Source organism: Colossoma macropomum, unplaced genomic scaffold, assembly GCF_904425465.1.
Source record: "Colossoma macropomum unplaced genomic scaffold, Colossoma_macropomum, whole genome shotgun sequence".
Classification (NCBI taxonomy): domain Eukaryota; kingdom Metazoa; phylum Chordata; class Actinopteri; order Characiformes; family Serrasalmidae; genus Colossoma; species Colossoma macropomum.
Window position 1 is genome coordinate 22,163,354 of NW_023494804.1, and position 17,526 is coordinate 22,180,879.

A 17,526-nucleotide genomic window follows, 5' to 3' on the forward strand; every position below is an offset into this window, starting at 1 on the left:
AAAGGGCCCACATTCTTCACTTTTCTCATATTTTTATTGTCTTTGTGATGTTCACTAGTGGTTTTATGTACTAGTTATTAATTTTTACATGAATATAATCCAACCTTTCTTTATCCTTTCATCATTTGGCAGATGTTCTTATCCAGTGCGACTCATGTTACAGAGACTGTAGACTTAGGCTGGCTTTACATGGTGAAACTTTCATGCAACTTCAGTTGCTTGAAACCTACATGAAACTAAACTGCACATCTTGCAACTCGCTTGAACCTCAACTTTGTGAAACAATTTTCAAGTAGTGATCGTAATGCTGATAAAGCATCATGTGGCCTTGTTGAACAACATGCGTTCGAATGAAAGAAAGAAAATAAAACAGAGGATGGTTTATTGGGCGGTTGAAAAGAAGACCCTTTTAGGACGGGATGAGTAAGAAACTAAGTGGCTTGTAACTATGATGGCTACTTAAACGTTTTTAAAGGCTTAACATAAAACAACAGATAAAAAACTGAAATGTATAGTAAAGAACCCCAGATAGATCAATAAAAGATAATTAAAGAAAAAAAAAGATGACTGCTGGAAAAAGACAATAAAAATGCAGCAAATATATAAAAATTAGAGCTCGCAGGTGGCTTTACAGCGAGAATATCGATATAAAATATGATATAAAAAATACAAGCAGCTAAATTGTCTAACTAATGGAATAGGTGTCAAGGTGCATGTAGGTGTATGTTGCAGACAACTTAGAATATGCCACTAGTTGCATAAAGAGTTTCACAATATGCTAAAGGCAGCCTTAGGAGTCTTGCCAAAGGACTCATATTAGTATATAGTGTTTTATGCTTGCCTGCAAGGAATCGAACCCCAGTCTGCCATGTGGAGGACAGCAATGTTATACACTACTTCATACCAACCTCTAACCGATTCCATTCGTAGAATTAAACAGGCTGCTTTTGTCACTGCTTTTAAGACTGATGTATGTAAATGACTGATTGGCTGACCCTTCAACAAGTAAAAAGGCCACATCAAAAATCATTTTGTATAGAACAAACTGTTGTGTTTGGGATAAAATGCAGAGGAATGTCAGGAACAAATAGCTTCTGTTAAAGGCTACAATGATAGATTTGCTTCCTGACGGCCAGGAACAGCACAACAATCATTTTTTCCATATCTTCCACTCCAATATCTCTGCTACAGACTGTCTGCAGTAACATTATTTATCACTTTAGTGTGAATGGGTGGGTTAACTGGTCGTAGGCTGGTTATGTAAATGTGTAAATTGCTGTGACATCACAAACTTAATTATCTAAATAAACCTAGTTTCCATATATGGACTGGAGAGTGAAGGGAACATTTTGAAACTTTAACAGCTTTTATATTCTACATCCAACTCTTTTACGAGAAATTTTGGTTTGCAGTAATATGGGCCCTTTAAATGATCTGAACATTTCTAGCACTTCCTGAAATACTGCCGGCCATTCTTAGAACAGCAGGATGTCATATTTAGCAGTGAAGTGGTGTGGGAAGTGGTGTAGTGTGAAAGGGGCTTTTGACTTGTTTCCTCTGCCTCTCTCCCGGACGGAAGCCCCAGTCCCTGTAAAGTGCCACAGCCCCATTTTCCCTCTCCTCACTCCAGCTCTGCCAGTGCTCAGATTTGAAAGAATGGGTGTAGAGATTGCATTCACGACTTTCCTTCTCCCTCTCTGCTTGCCTCGTCTTTGTTCTTCCTCTCACTTGGCTCTGCAGTGGGAGATACAGTCTTCATTAGCACAAAATGAGCAGAGCACTCAAAAGCCTCCTGAACCTGTCACTGCACTTTAAATCTGATTTACACCATTTTCCTTTTATCTTAGATATAATCACCCAAGATGTGTTTGGAGCCTGAAGTTGGCTTGTTTAGTCTTGCACTGGAATCACAAGGCTAATGTAGCTAACAAGTAATGATAAGTTCATATTACCAATTAGCACTGTACAAATCATCATACACTTGCTTCATAAGGCACTGAGTTGTCAAACAGACTATTATAGACTTATCAAATACACTTACATGGTTTCTGATGCTGTATGACACAATGAGTGCATTTAAATGCACTTAATAGTCCAATAACTGCAGAAAATCTGATTTTGTCAGTAATCCGATCAACACGTTTACATGCACTTGAGTAATCAGATAATAGGAAACTCTGGGTCCACATTAGTCAGGCAGTAATTGGATTTCTGCTTTGCAACCAGCCAGTAAACTCACAGAAGAAGATGTGACATAAGTGCAACATAAAACTGTTTTGAACATTGCACCGATTTTCCCTGAAAGTATGAACATACATCATCTAGAAGAGTGAAGAATATTTAAATCCTTCATTTCCTTAAGCATATAGTCAGTTTCAGCGTCGCTCAAAAAGTGTTTTGCTGCCATCTCGCAGCATCACTGCTCGCTTATTTCCGTGGCCATTTTTCACACATGCGCAGACTGAGAAATCATGCAAAGAACTCTTTTAACCCGATTAAAGTTTCCTTGCATGGTGAAATGGTTCTTCAGACTAATGGAGAATATGTTGTAGATTTTCAAAACCTTTTCGAAAAGGGTTCTATGTAACACCCTTAAGGGTTCCTCTATTGCTACGATGTCAAGCTTGTTACAATAGAAGAACCCTTTTGGGTGCTATATAGAACCCTTACTGAAAAGGTTCTGTATAGCACCATCTACAGCACATTCTCTATTAGTCTGAAGAACCTTTCATGATGCAAAGAACCTTTAATCATGCAAAGGGTTCTTTGCGTGTTCATGGTTCTATATAGAACCATTTTCTTTACCAAAGAACTCTTGAAGAACCATCTTTTATAAGAGTATACTGTTTTTAGCTTCTCAACATACTAGATAAGAGATTACTAAACAGCTTTAAGTGGTTTGAGGCAAGTGTGTGGTGAGTTATGTATGAGTGTGCACAATGTTGACTATTACTGTGGATTATTAGCATTCATTACTTGTTAGCTACATTAGCCTTATAGCTCCAGCGTAAAACTAAAAATTTCAGAAAACAAAGATGTCTTGGCTGTTCATGTGGGTTAAGGTGAAAAACAGTAAATGTGATTTCTCACCAAACTGTTCCTTAAAAAAAAACCTCAGAAAAAGGGACAGCTTTGTTATATAATGCATTATAAATGCCTTTAGATCAGGTTCAGTTCCAGTATTGGGAATCCACCATCCTACTCTGCTTTATCTTTCCTCTGCTGAAGTAAAGTGCATGTAGTGCACCCTATTATTTGGATGAATATGTTTTAAATGTATCCAATGATTCAGAGGGAAAGTGTGTCTGATCGTGTTTTGTAATGGGGACGGACCTGTGCAGATCAGGAATGCTCCTCAGCACTGCCGCTAAAGGAGCGGCTCCGGATGTGGTTCCTCAGCTGCTCAATCAGCTCCGGGTTCTGTTGCTGGATCTGCTGTGCGAACTGCTGCCCACTGAGAGAGAGAGAGAGAAAGAAAAACATGGTGTTTAATGAGATCACACTCACAGTCGCCTTTCGAAAGGTTTAAAGCTATAGTCCAAAAGAACATCAAATTTACACAACCCCCTCCATCCCAAGCCAGTAAGTTTCTCTAAATTGCACCATTTCACACCAAAGCATCTCAACCACTGAATTATGCATAAATATTGAATTTTGAACTCTATCTATCCATCCATCTATACATCTATTCATATCCATTTTATGGATAACAGTACACCACTACACATCTTGGTTGATTGCATTTAGCGTAAGTATGGACATTGTTTAAACTGGATTTGTCACTGAACTACTTCTTTAACCAAAAGTCAAATGAGATGTTTCATTTCAGTGTTCCTCATGCCAACAATCTACATCAAATATACTCTTTTGAAGAAGCAAACTCACAAAAAAGCCAAACCAAATATGATTTGCAGTGCAAATTTGTTAAAAATTTAATTCGTTAAAATATATGAATAGTAGCTTTAACTAACTTATCTAATAACTTGTTCTTATGTCAACATTGGGCTGCATTTGGCTATTATTGTTATGCAACCTATTTTATTTCATTTTATGTCGAGCTACAAGAAATTTGAAGTTTCAGATTGGAAGTGATCAATATGATGATATTTTATCGTTATTGATATAAATAAAATCCTTTGCTATCGTGATCAGCAATATGCTTTTCTAAGCATATTATGAATATCTGTAATTTTTTAAGTGTTTAATAGTCTAAGGGACATAGTCAGTGACTGACAGCACAAATTACATATCTTACATGTGTAATATTTAAATGTATTTTGTGGATTCATATCGGTCATATTGTCATATTGGTTTGAGTTGAATAATGAATCAATGAAAAATACCTGTGTTCACTGTACATTTAACAGCTAAAAGGCCCAACAACACCCCTAGAGACATCATAGGGTTTAGGAAAGCAAAAAATGATCTAACTCCTAATATGGTGTTTTAACCCTTGTGTGGTGTTCAGGTCTGTGGGACCCATTTTCAGTGTTTACCAAAAGAAAAAATGATGCGATTAATTATTATTTCAACCTCAGATTCCTTGACCTTCATTTTCTGTGAAGAACATATAAAATAACACATTTGCAGTGACTTCACACTGAACGCCCCCTATACATTTATATTACGCATGTGGTGTTGGGGTGAACCCGCAAGGAAGGTGGAGGTGCTGTGTCCACTTTAGGCTTTTATTTTAATAGTTTACGAAAAGACAATTATATCGTTAATCACAATTATTTATATGACAATCATCAACTGACATTTCATGATCACAGCAGCCCTAGATTGTGTGTCTAAACATGTCATGTATCATGGCAATGTCTCTAAGTATCATGATATGATATTTTTGCCACATCGCCCACCCCTGTTTCAGGCTGCATGTTTCAGAATTGGATCGGATTCATTCTGTCTTAGACATTATCTTCTGGCCTCAGACCAAAACACTGCGTTCTTGTAATCGCTAGAAGAAGTAAATGGGTCAGCATCTCATTCATATGTCAGGGATTTAATATTGTAGTAGAGACATACTTACGCCTCAATGAGGCTGGATATATCAGACAGGCCTCCAACCCCTGCTGCTGGCCCTCCGACAGCGTTAGACATCATTCCTGACATTCTGCCCAGGGAGCATGACAGGAGGAAAACACATTGCAAAATTCCCAGGTTGCTTTACATCTATAACTGCTGGTAAGCAGACACTGTGGCATCTGAGCAATGGTAGCTGAGCAATACGGTTTAATGCTGGCATATCAGTATCAAATTAAAGCTCATAAGAATACACCAGCTTATCAAAGACTAAGTAGGTCTAAAAAACTTAATCTCTTTACTGCTAGATTAAAAGCTAAAACTGATTACCAGATCTGAATGTTATTAAACATTTAAATGTAACTTAATATGCTGCACTTACAGTTGTTGCACCTGCTGATTCTGCATAACGCTGGCAGCCTATAGACAAAGGAAAAGCTCATAAAAGCTGTCACTGCTTGAACTGGTTAGAAAGCTGTTGTATGCTAATCATCGAAAGATCACCTGTTCTTTGGCATTCAGCTAAGCATATTCAGCCCATAGATAATTCTTTCAGTAGTCTGGTCACAACAGCATTACTGGACACAACCTTCCGGTTACGTAACAGAGTTCTATTTATGATGTAACAATGCTGTTCAGTCAGTTCTAACAATAGCTGTTTCATTCTGTGATCACACTGAGGAGTCTAGAACTACACATTCAGATAGAAAGTGTGAGCTCATCATATTACAATCAAAATCCGGACACTACTGAATCCCATAATTCCAGTGTTAGGTACAGAATTATTGGGCCTGGTGTGTCAGACACTGAACTGGCTGTGACTGAACTGGACACCGAATTGTGTTTTAGGGCACTACTGAGTATGTGAGAGTAATTTTTAACACAATTATTTTTACTGAAATTTAGCAATTAAAAAATTTTGATAAAAACAAAGATTCAACTGTTGTTGTTTTTGTAGTTTTTCTAGTGCCCATAGTTTTTTGTAGTAGTGCTGTTTTTATACTGTAGTTTTTTACTTTTTCTTCTTCCTCTTCAATGTTAAGTTTATGTTTGCGGCTGCGAATAAAAAGATAACTTAAGCTTTACAAGCTACTCATGTTGGTTTGCTGATGATGAGAAAGTGTCCCAATTATTTTATTGAACTAAACAAGCTAACCGGACAAAAAACTAGTCACCTGTGACAGAAACGTACCTAATAGCATGTAATACCTCCAAGAGCACGAATAACAGTTGTGACTGGATTTGGCCTGGACTGGACAAGTTTCTGGATGTAGACGACATCAATGTTCAGCCACTCTTGCTTCAAAGACTTGCGCAGTTTGGCCAGAATTCGTGGATGCCTTCCCTGTCATCTTACACGTGGTTCCAGGAAGTCCCACAGATTTTCAAGAGGCCGTCCAGATGTATGAATGCTCCTGAGTGTTCATCATGCCAATCAGTCACATTTTCAGCCCTGTGAACGCGAGAACTGTCATCTTCGAATACATAGATAGGAATGTTATTTTTCTCGCTAAGATTATGAGCAAAAGGCAAAACCTCGTTGTCCAGCAGCTCAGTGTTGGCACTGTGATTCAGATTTACTGTCACCCCAACCAAAGAACCCATTTCTGCATAATAAAATAAAACACCCCAGAACATCACAGAACCTCCTCCAGCTTGAACCACATCTTGCACGCAGTCCTCATTGAAGGCTCCTGAGGTCTACGACGAACACGTCGCCGAGCATCACATACAGGCAGAAACGAGATTCATATGACTAGATAACACGTTTCCAGTCATAAACAGTCCAATTTTTGTTTCTCCTCGCCTGCTGTAACCAGGCAACTTTGTGAGCAGAAGTGAGCAAAGGCCTCTTGCGTGCCACTCTGCTCCATATGTTCAGTTCCCTGCACAGTGTTCTTTCAGAAATTGGTTGTGAAGGACCTGCGTTGACTTCTAGAAGCAATTCTTGCCTGGAAGCGAAGCGATTTTTATTCACAAGCCGCGAAACACGCTGGCGGCCCCTGTCCGACTGTTTCGTCTTTTGGCCACAATTCTGATGAGAATTTCTTGTAGACTGGGATTTTTGCTGTTGCTGGAATGACCATACGTTTTGATACACCTGCAATTTCTACTGCTACTGCCTTCACACTATGGCCTTTGGCACGCCCAAATGCAATTACTCCTTTTTGCCAATCATTAACATCTGCTTTGCGACCCATTTTCCACATATCGAATGAGACATTCGCTGCACTGTACCACCTTTTCTCAATCTATGAATCCAGTCGCACACCCCGCAGATATTTCTAGCCTGATCCTCCTCGTGCAGCGCCATCTGCAGGAGCCTAAAGTTACTACCACCTTAAACACGCAAGGTGACTCATTTTTTGTCCAGGGAGCTTAGTTCTCCCCTGTATAGCACATTACTAATAACAGAGTACAGATCTATTTTGGACACATGCTTAGATTAGATTAAAATAACATTATGCAATGTTATTGTAATAAAAATATCAGATATCTTACAATATATGTTTTTTTGCATAAGATCAAATACAAGATACTTGCAGGTGTGCCTGCATGATAATGCAAATGTAGACAAACTATATCATCATGATCCAAATTCAGTTACAGAGCACCACACGTTCCTGATGGTAATATCATTATCATTTAATTACCATCTGGGCTAGCTTCTGATCTGCTTAATAATTTAGAATGATAAATATATTCTGCACAGATGGATCTCATGTACCAGAGTTCCTTTGTAAACCACAGATCAGAATGATTGTACAAAAGGAGTTATTAAATAAAGGCAAAGCAATTTTTAAAAAATCGCATGACATGAAAGAGAATGAAAGAATGAAAGTTTGCATAATATCAGCACTTATTCAAATGGCTCTAAATATCCAATAATATCAATTATCAGTGCATGACTACAATCGCAGGATGTTCATCAAACTTTAACATTTGGTGGGTCACAAGCTCGACTGGTTCTTGCGTGAAAGCCATTCTGAAGTGGGCCACAAAAACCCATACATTAGCTATGAACACCATCCAGTTTTTACCATGCTAATGAAGGCTGGATTGTTGATGAGGCTGGCCATGTCAAAGCCCAGTCCTGCGGCCGTCTGAGAGGACACAAATTACAAAAGAACTATTGAGACCTTCAACAATATCTTTTCCTGTATGTACTTTTTAACAGACTTTTGTTGAGAAAAACATCCAAGTATTGGTTAAGAGCTGATTTTAACAGCTAGTTTAATTGCATGCTTGCATTATTTAAGAGTTTGTGAAATGTGTATAGTTATATACTGAAATCGTTTCCACATATGAATGAAAAACCTTGTGTAATATTATATGACACTCAATCTTTGACTTTTTATTAGTTATGTTGAGAATATATTCAGAATTACAGTTTGCTTTACTCACAGAACTTGATGCTTCTTTCTTTTTTTGCTCAGCGACCTTCAAGTTGGATTTGTACGTGTCGTTTTCAGGATCTAATACCAATGCCTTCTTAAAGTAAGAAATGGCCTCTGGATACTTGCTCATGGAAGTCAATGCCAATCTTGAAACCAAAAAAAACAACATATTTGTAAAATAACAGCAACACTAAGAGTATGGTGTATGTCATAATAAGAAAATACTACCACTACTTCAAAAACACAGAACTATATTCTAGAAACACACTGAAGCTAATATAATTACAACTGCTCACCCCATTCTTCCATAGGCCTTGCTGTATGTCGGATCAATGGCTATTGCCCGCTCACAATCTCCAGTAGCTTCTGTGTAATTCCCCAGTTTACTGTGTGCAGCAGCCCTGAGAAGAACACAGCATTGGCATTATTCATTATTATTCATTACAGATGGGCAAAAAAAGAAAAAAAAAACAACATAAAGTGTCTTAGTAATGTGCTGGACACCCATGACCCACCAAAGTGCACTAAAGTTGTGCCAATCTATGCCAAGGAGCACTGAAGCTGGTCAGCTGGTGAAGTGCACCTTGTTCACTGTTCAGTGCACCTTGGCACAAATTGTATTAGTCTCTTGAACTGTACTGGAACACAAACAGATATTCCCTCCATAGGTGTTTTAAGGGCCCAACACATCTGTCCTGGGTGAGATCTGGTGTCATAGCACACAATTTAGATCCTTGTCAAACCATTTAGTGACCCCTCATGCCCTGTGCATCAGGGCACTGATTCCATATCCTATGATTTATCCTAGGGTAAAGGTGGTCAGAGATCAGAATAACTTTGTATTGTTTTGCAGTGACCCTTCACTCTAAGGCAGACATGCCAAACTGGGGACCTTCCAGGCCAAAGTGCTGTGGAGATTCGCATCTACCCTCAATGCATGCTCTGAATTCAGTTTGTGAAGGCCTTGCTAATTAGCTGATGAGCTGAATCAGGTGTGTTTAATGAGACAGTGTGCTAGAGTCTGCAGTGTTTTGGCCCACGAGGACTGGAGCCTGACACGTGTCATCTAAGAGGACAAATGGGCCCAAAGTATGCCAATAAAATGCCCCTAACAGCATAACAGAGCCACTGGACCCTGGGTCCGGGTGCGGTTCCAGTATTCAGGTCTGTACTGTTCTAATGTGTATGCTGCACATGCACTGTCCTACCAGTGGAGAACATCGAGGGCTCGTCTGACTGTATTTTTTCCACATCTCTGTAAATCAGTCACCACTGACATTTTTCACCACTGAACTTTCAAATGGTCATTTGTCTTTGTAATGAGGGGTCCTTGCATTGCAATCCTGTTATAATATCCCTCTCTGTGTAGCTGTAGACAGACTGTTCTTGCTAATCATGTCCTGTGTTGACATCCTCATTTACCTGACAAACAACTGCTCATCTGGTTTTCCTTACACATCTCACTAATGTATAACCATCACGGTTATGGAATTCGTGTATTTGACCACAACTGCCAGCCCTGTTTACTGAGGCCTTTCCCACAGACCGAAATGCAGTTGTCACTTTAGTCACTGATACTACTGAAGCACTGGTCAGTTCAGCAGCCTGTGTGACTGAAGCTCAGTCTGTTCTTAAATGATGAACGCTCTTTCAAAGTCAAAGGATTTTAACTGATTAAATGTATCATGCACACCTGTCTGGAAGCATCTACATTCATTATGCTTCTCCACTCAGGTTTTCCTTTAATTTGTCGCCAGTCTGTAGATGCTGGGTTCCTACTTTACCTTACCTTAACTTAATACTGCTGGTAATTTATTTTTTTACTAAACAGTTAGATCTACGAGGCCATCGAAATAAACCGAGACTTGCTTTGTTTAAGTTTATTTACTTATTTTAACGTCAAATCTGGCAGCAGTGTCCAATTCAATTAACCCTAATCTAGCAAACCTGTTTAATATTTATCTGCCCCTAAAACGCATGTGTCAGGCTCCAGTCCTCGTGGGTCAAAACACTGCAGACGTCAGCACACTGCTTCATTAAACACACCAGATTCAGCTCATCAGTTAATTAGCAAGGCCTTCATCAACTGTATTCAGAGCATTAGAACGCTAATCTCTGCCGCACTTTGGCCCGGAAGGTCCCCAGTTTGACATGCCTGCCCTAAAAAGAGGGGTAAATTAGGACTGAACTCTCCAAGCAAGATGAAGCTGAGTCCCTCTGTGTTTTGTCCCACCTGTTGCAGTAATAGACAGCATTTCTTTGGTCCAGATGGATGGCTTTTGTGTAACACTCCACAGCGCAGCTATAATTCTCCTCCTTCATGTGGTTGTTCCCTGAAGATGAATACAATGTTTATTACTGGAGCAAAACCTTCATAACTCAGGCAGGTACACTGCAAAAAATAGTATCTTGTCAAATAAAATGGTCTTAAATCTGGTCGACATATCCAATATTTCTCCCATTGAGATTGTTGTAAGCTTATTTTACTATTATCTAACTTCTTTCAAAACATTTTTTTTAATAAAATGACCTAAAGCAGGTAAAAATGTCTAGCTAAATAAGCTTAAAAATCTTGTAATAAGTGCACAACCATCTCAAAATAAGAAATATTAGATATATCAACGAATTAAGATTATTTCAATGGAAAATACAATTTTTGCAGTGTATTTAAACTATCCTAACTCTACCGTATGTACCTGTTTTGCCAATAACTCCTGCTCCATCTTACACAGTTCTAAACACATTTGAGCATCATAATGTACATTTATGCTTTAGAGACTTGTCTAATCGGTAAATGACTGCAATTGGCTGCATATTTTTCCTTCAACTGAAGTTTCCTCAGTTTTTTCAGGTCATATTTCCCTTTCATCAGTTCCAGTGCATGCCATATACCTTCATTCTTCAGCTGCTCAGCCCTCTCAATGTCCTCTGGAGACGGAGACGTCTCTTGTAATGACACGATGTCATTCTATAGATTTAGGTTTGAGAAATGAATATGAATATGCAAAAAAACACATGAATATACAAAAACAATAAGAATATACATATTGCACAACCCACAGACAGGTGGGTTTTAATAAATAAAATAACAGTGCAGGGGTATAGGACTCTTCAAAAAGGCTTAAGAGGTCATACAAATCACTTAATCACTAAATAAAAGTCACTGCTAGGTCACTGCTAGATTGAAAGCGGTCCACTATCCAAAAATACCCAGCAGCTCAGAGGTCAGCAACTGACCACTGACGAAGGGCTAGAGGATGGCTAACATAAACTGTGCATCAACAGATTGGCTACAGTCTCTTAACTGTAAGAGCAAGTTTCTAATAAAGTGGCTGTGTGTATTTGTTATATTGTTAAGTTCATGAAAACACTTTTTCATCAATCTGATCGTGTCGCTATGTGTCCACACTAATTTAATGCACCCTGAAATGTGTGTCAGTGTGTCAGTCACCTTGAGGAGGGAGTTCAGAAAGATCTCTCTGAGGGGCTGTGGAGCTGCAAGGTGACATTCGCTGGAGCTGATCTTAAAGGTGGTCTCCAAACATTGTATTGCAACTGTGAGAAGAAGACAACAAATAATTTTGAGGTCTTATTCTTGACATGAATTGACAGCTACTTTACTGTTTAACATCAGTTAAAGTGAAATAATTTGTGGAATCACAACAGCAGAACCCATATTTATCAAATTTTGCTGGGGTACAAATGAAGCAAATAAACTCTGGTACATGAGGTCTGCTCTTCATTAGAGAGTAAAATGGACGAGCTTGTACAGAAGAAAGGTGCCAATGTGACAGGCACAATTTTGTTTTGATCCAAATGAACACAGAGAAGCACTGGATGTTAACAGGGTTACACTAACGTAATACATAATGTACACATAATGTACTGTGTCCAAGTCAGTATGATACTTAAATGTGTTTTGTTGTTTTATACAGCAACCTGTACTGATTTATGGAAAAACATTTACAATACAGGCAGATTATACTGCATCATTTTTGTATGGCTACTGTAATGTTATTGTAATAACACTGTAAATATAATGTGTACAATCTTAGAAAAAAGAGGTATGATACTGTGACTGGGGCAATACCCCTTTTGTCACTGGTGTGGTTCCCTCATGGGTACATCTCAGTACCTTTAGTCAGGAAACGTAATTGTATCATAATCCATTGACATTTTCTAAGCTGGAGTGACTCCACACACCCTGTTTTGTCTCCAGGCTTTTTATTTTATTGTTCTGTTTTAAAACATTAGGTTATGAAAAGGTACAAATATGTACTTTTCACCTGGGATAAACTTATTTAAGGTACACAATCGGACCTTAAAACCACTGTTGTACTTTTGAGGATACATTTACATTGTTTGCACCCTGATAAACGAGAAATGTACCTGCACAGAACCTTTATTGCTAACAGTCTAACTACATGGTAACTCCGCTGCCAGTAAATGAATAAATTTGTTACAGAATATTTTTAAAGTGTACACTTTAAATGTTCATGTACATGTACATGAAAAGTGCACATGAACTGATAAGATCTGGTGTTAAATCAGTGTTCTTACTCTGAGACCCTTGATAAATATGTGCTTGTATTTTCAGCTTACAGTGTTCAGATCCAAAAATCCAAAACACTCTTTAGGCTAAGCAGTGACTAGAATTTTAACATCCACTGGTTTAAACAAAAAAAAAGAAAAAAGAATAAAAGAGCAAGGTCTGTGACTTTCAATGTTTAAAACATGAGACTGGCCTACCTTCGAGGCTTTCCTGTTCATCTGAATTGAGTGAACCACAGTGTGTCTGGTCTCTGAGGAACTGCACTATGGAATATGCCAGGCGCTTTTCCACTGACATTTTGTCTGTGAAAAACTGGAAGCAAAAGGTTTTCAAAAGAAATGAGACTCCACTCAACTTTTTCAGCTCTCATTAAAAGGACAATATCCTACAATTTTCTTGCACTGATGCCCACTTGTAAGATCTGCGTGGGTTTATGTGCCAAAAATACTTTTTATCTATTTTTACACAACCATTTATAACCACTCTTTATCCCATGGAATTAAACAGGTTGTTTTGTTACTGGTCCTTTAAAGGGCTCATATCATGGAAAAACACATTTGGGTTGCCCTGTATTAAGCCTCATCCAAAAGGAGTCTGGCCTGAAACACTCCTCATAACTTTGGTGTGAATAGGTGGGGCTAAACTGCTGTACAGACAGATGTACATCAATGTGTTGGTTTTTGTAACATCACAAAAACAAATTATTCAGAACGGTCTGTTTTAGCAGCTCCATTTCCATAAATGGGACATATGGAGTGGGGAGTGAACAGTACGCTTTGAAAACAGTGTTGACCTGGCACAGGGGTCAGCAACATGCGGCTCTTTTACTGCCCGGTTGCGGCTCCACAGCAGAATTAGATTATTAGGTAAAAATAAAATAATCCTCCTTTGCAGTAAAATAAAGCTCTACTGATTGTTCTAACACAGTTTTAACAATAAATGGTGTTTAACGTTAATGTATAACTGCTAATTCACCTTTCAACCCTGAAGGTTGGCGCGCAGACTGCTGGTCACCATAGCAACGCATACAAGAATCTTGCCTAGCTAGTAGCTAATAAAAAAAAAACAAAGAGAGATTTAAGACGAACATCGATAATTTGGAGGCAAACTGACTATAAACGTTTATAATCACTCCAGCTGGTTTCCTGATACGTTTGCAAAGAGAAACTGTCAAACACTCAAACACTGAAGTCGCTTCTCATTCGAATTTTCCCGTTCCACCTTAAATGGCGCAGCGGTTACATTCTGGTGCCTCAGGCATTTAAGGTGGAACTGGAAAATTCGAACAAGAGGCGAACGAGAAGCTGACTTTAGTCTTGTAAAAAGTCGACCGTTGAGAGACATTTTACAAGAAAATATTCAAATATTTCCTCCCGGGGATGCGAAAAAAGCGGCTATATATATATATATGTATATATAGCACATATTAAGACATATTTTCAGCAAAGATGGTAAAACCAATAAAATGGACATACAATGTTTAGGCTCCCAAGGTGATCTGATTTTTGTTGAAAGGACAAACTGGCTTTTCTTAACATTGGGGTTGCCGACCCCTAACCTAGCACATCAAACTCTTATTTAAAAGTTTCCCATGATATGGGCTGTCCTATCACAAACCGAAATACTAGCCAAGCATCATTACATCTGAGCTGAAGTGAAACCGCATGAGCAGAGTTTGTCAGTTTACTGATTACCTTCTGACAAATGTAGACACGCCATAAATAATCCAGATTACTCAGAAGTCAAATCATCCTGAACAGAACTGTTCTCAGCATTGCACTCTGATCCCCAGCTTTCTTGTCTGGCTCTCAGTGGCCTTATTTATATCCCAGATTTATGTTCCATACAGGCATGCTATAGTTATCCCAAAGTTTCCAAATAGGCCTCTAGCCATTAATCAGGCCCACATACGTGCACAAACCCCATGCTGTCCAGTGCATAACTCCATACATAATGCAGCAAGCAGTTGCAGTTAATTACATAATATAGCTGACCAAATGAATCATAAACTGGAGATCTCCAAAGCAGAGATTGAAAAAGAGGAAAGGCCAGTCTAGCACAAATTACACCCAGAGGTAAATATGTCAGTTTGACAGCTCCATCCAAAAATCACCTTATACTGTATGTGCTGCGTCCCTGGATAACAAAAGCTGCACAAATGATGCAGTTATGTGATGTAATGCTAACTGGGGGATGGAGGTTTTTGTCCTACACCGTGTCACTGCATATCTAATGCACAATCAACCACAAACTACGAAATAACCACACATTTAGTACATCTCAGGGCCTCCTGAACACATCAACATAGCAAATCACGTTTGTAGTGTTTTCAACTGCCAAGCACACGCCTGTGCAATGGCTGCAGAGCAGCACTATCTCTGATAAAGGCGTCAGAGCGGCAACCAGACCGCGCCAGTAAAAATCTACTTCACTGCTGATCATTTTGCACGTTGCTGCATTAAAATGGAAATAACATTGCTGTGTTGTTGGTGATGCTACATCCGCCCTCCTACCTGCACAGATCGCCAGCAGAGCGAAACCCACCACAGCGTCACTAGAGCTCGAGCCAGAGAGAGTCTCAGCAGCGCGCATGCGCGAGAGGATTGCGAGGATTCAACACAATAGGGGAAGTTCGATTCACTTCGCTGAACCGATGCATTTCAGTGAATCGAACATCCCGTTCACGTTCACTTTTTTTGGTAGGAAATATTAGCTAAAATGAGTCTTTTTGACTGATGCAACAATCACAACCTATATCACTACTGCTCTTAATGTGTAAATTAACAGCAGCAAAAATGATCTAAGATAAAACAGTGAAATGCAATACAATAAAATAAAAAATATGAACCAATAAATAAAAAAGAAATCATTTAAAAATCATATCATAATAATAAGCAGACATTGAGGGATATTGGGCTCCAGACAGATGAGAAAAGAATTGCTCTTCTTATCATTTATTATTTTAAGGGATGTAATTCAGCGCTGTTTTTGTTTTAAACACCAACATTTCTGAGATTTAATATGAAAATTTGTTTTATGAATAAAATGTTTTGCAGATAAAATCAGAATAGTGCCTTTCCTGAACAAAACGCAGAGTAATTGCGCAGCTGAAGCGATTTGAAAATTAATTAGGTAGTTTTAAATAATTAGGAGGAGCATCCATATACTTTTGCCCATATAGTGTATGTGCACATGTTGGCAAATATTTAAATATTTAAAAATAGCACAGTTAAATGTTTTTGGCACATAAGTTTCAAAACACCACAGCAATATATGTACATATATTTTTATTTTATATAGGTAAACATATAACAAAAAGAGGACGCTGACAATAAGTCTACAAGCAGAAAATGTAAGCCAAATGAACGATGTTGTCCTTTATATGTTTCTGTATTATTTTATGTATATATTATTTTATGACTTTTTGAGGATAAACTTTCGAAACATTGTTATTCGAATTTTAGTCTAGGTGCTTTAATAAACACGGACGTTGCGTAGATGCAAAAAAAGCTTCGAATCATTTGGCCACCTGAGTCGGTTCGACTGATTCGTTGAAAAGAACCGGCTCAAAAGAACAATTCATTCACGAGTGCAGTGTGTTCCCTCAGCATGTTTGTGATCCGAGCCGGTTTGTGCAGGTATTGTAAACTGTGGTTTAGTGTAGGATTGTCACAGAACAGTGTTTCCCACCTTTAAGTTAATCTACATACATCGTGCAATTTCGTGCATTCACCTCCGGAATGACATGATCATTAGCTGGTTAGCTAAGTAAAGCGTATCGAGAGCGGGCAAAGCTCTAAAAATGACCAGTGTGGACTCCAGGAACCGGACTGCTATCCAGTCCTGTAGTCCACCTGCACAACACAGATTTGTGCAGATTCGCGTTTTCGTTCACTTCTTATCATTAGTTTATCAAGTCGTTCTGGAGCTAAATGTGATGTTTTACGGCAGCTAAACACGAAACTACACTAAATGCTCTACTGGACTGGAGGCTGGAAACAGTGATTCTCCTGTCATTGATGTACAACACAGAGGCCCATAAGGTGACATGGTTATTTTTCAATAAGGTGTGGCCACGAATCAGTATATTGAGGCCACAAATTACTATATCGAGGCCACGAGTTAAGTGTCTCATAATAATACAGGGTGCCTCAAAAGTAAGGAAACACCTATATAAAATGAACACGGTTTGGCAGACGGTGATCAATTTTAGAAATCAGGAAATGTCCCATGTTGGTGACATGGCATAAGAAGTTTCCCCCTTCCTCCACAGCTTGTGTCTAAAAGTGGATCACCGTCTGCCAAACCGTGTTCATTTTATATAGGTGTTTCCTTACTTTTCAGACATCCTGTATATTAATCTGTGGCCTGAGTATAGTAATTTATGGCCTCAGTATAGTAAATTGTGACCTCAGTATTATGATTTGTCCTGCTTTTCGCCCAATGACTGCTGGGATAGGCTCCAGCACCCCTGCGCACAGGAAGATAAGCAGCATAGTGTGTGTGTGTGTGTGTGTGTGTGTGTGTGTGTGTGTGTGTGTGCGCGTGAGT

The 17,526-nt window shown here is 38.8% G+C and overlaps 1 protein-coding gene across 2 annotated transcripts; it reads right to left on the minus strand.

The window, feature by feature from the left end:
• Positions 1 to 619: 619 nt before the first annotated feature.
• On the minus strand, positions 620 to 15,549 carry sgtb (small glutamine-rich tetratricopeptide repeat (TPR)-containing, beta). 2 transcript variants are annotated; one of them, XM_036594767.1, is made up of 12 exons: positions 15,489 to 15,549; positions 13,173 to 13,287; positions 11,875 to 11,978; positions 11,316 to 11,391; positions 10,657 to 10,756; positions 8,720 to 8,824; positions 8,431 to 8,569; positions 8,067 to 8,129; positions 5,408 to 5,445; positions 5,033 to 5,116; positions 3,334 to 3,454; positions 620 to 1,734 (listed from the first exon to the last, which is right to left on the minus strand). In XM_036594767.1, exons 2-11 carry the CDS (start codon positions 13,270 to 13,272, stop codon positions 3,343 to 3,345), a joined length of 921 nt encoding a protein of 306 aa, XP_036450660.1. In that variant the 5' UTR covers positions 13,273 to 13,287; positions 15,489 to 15,549; the 3' UTR covers positions 620 to 1,734; positions 3,334 to 3,342. The 2 variants fall into 2 exon arrangements, with proteins under 2 accessions (XP_036450660.1, XP_036450661.1); XM_036594768.1 differs by lacking the exon at positions 15,489 to 15,549 and adding an exon at positions 14,670 to 14,872.
• Between the last annotated feature and the right edge of the window lie 1,977 nt (positions 15,550 to 17,526).

Bases quoted from the DNA above. Each gene is read 5' to 3' on its own strand.
- sgtb (XM_036594767.1), bottom strand. From the start codon at position 13,272: ATGTCAGTGGAAAAGCGCCTGGCATATTCCATAGTGCAGTTCCTCAGA. The intron at 11,979-13,172 runs GTAGGCCAGTCT...TTCTTCTCACAG, and splicing joins TGAACAGGAAAGCCTCGAAG to TTGCAATACAATGTTTGGAG. The intron at 5,446-8,066 runs GTAAAAACTGGA...CTTTGTCTATAG, and splicing joins ATCCAGCCTTCATTAGCATG to GCTGCCAGCGTTATGCAGAA.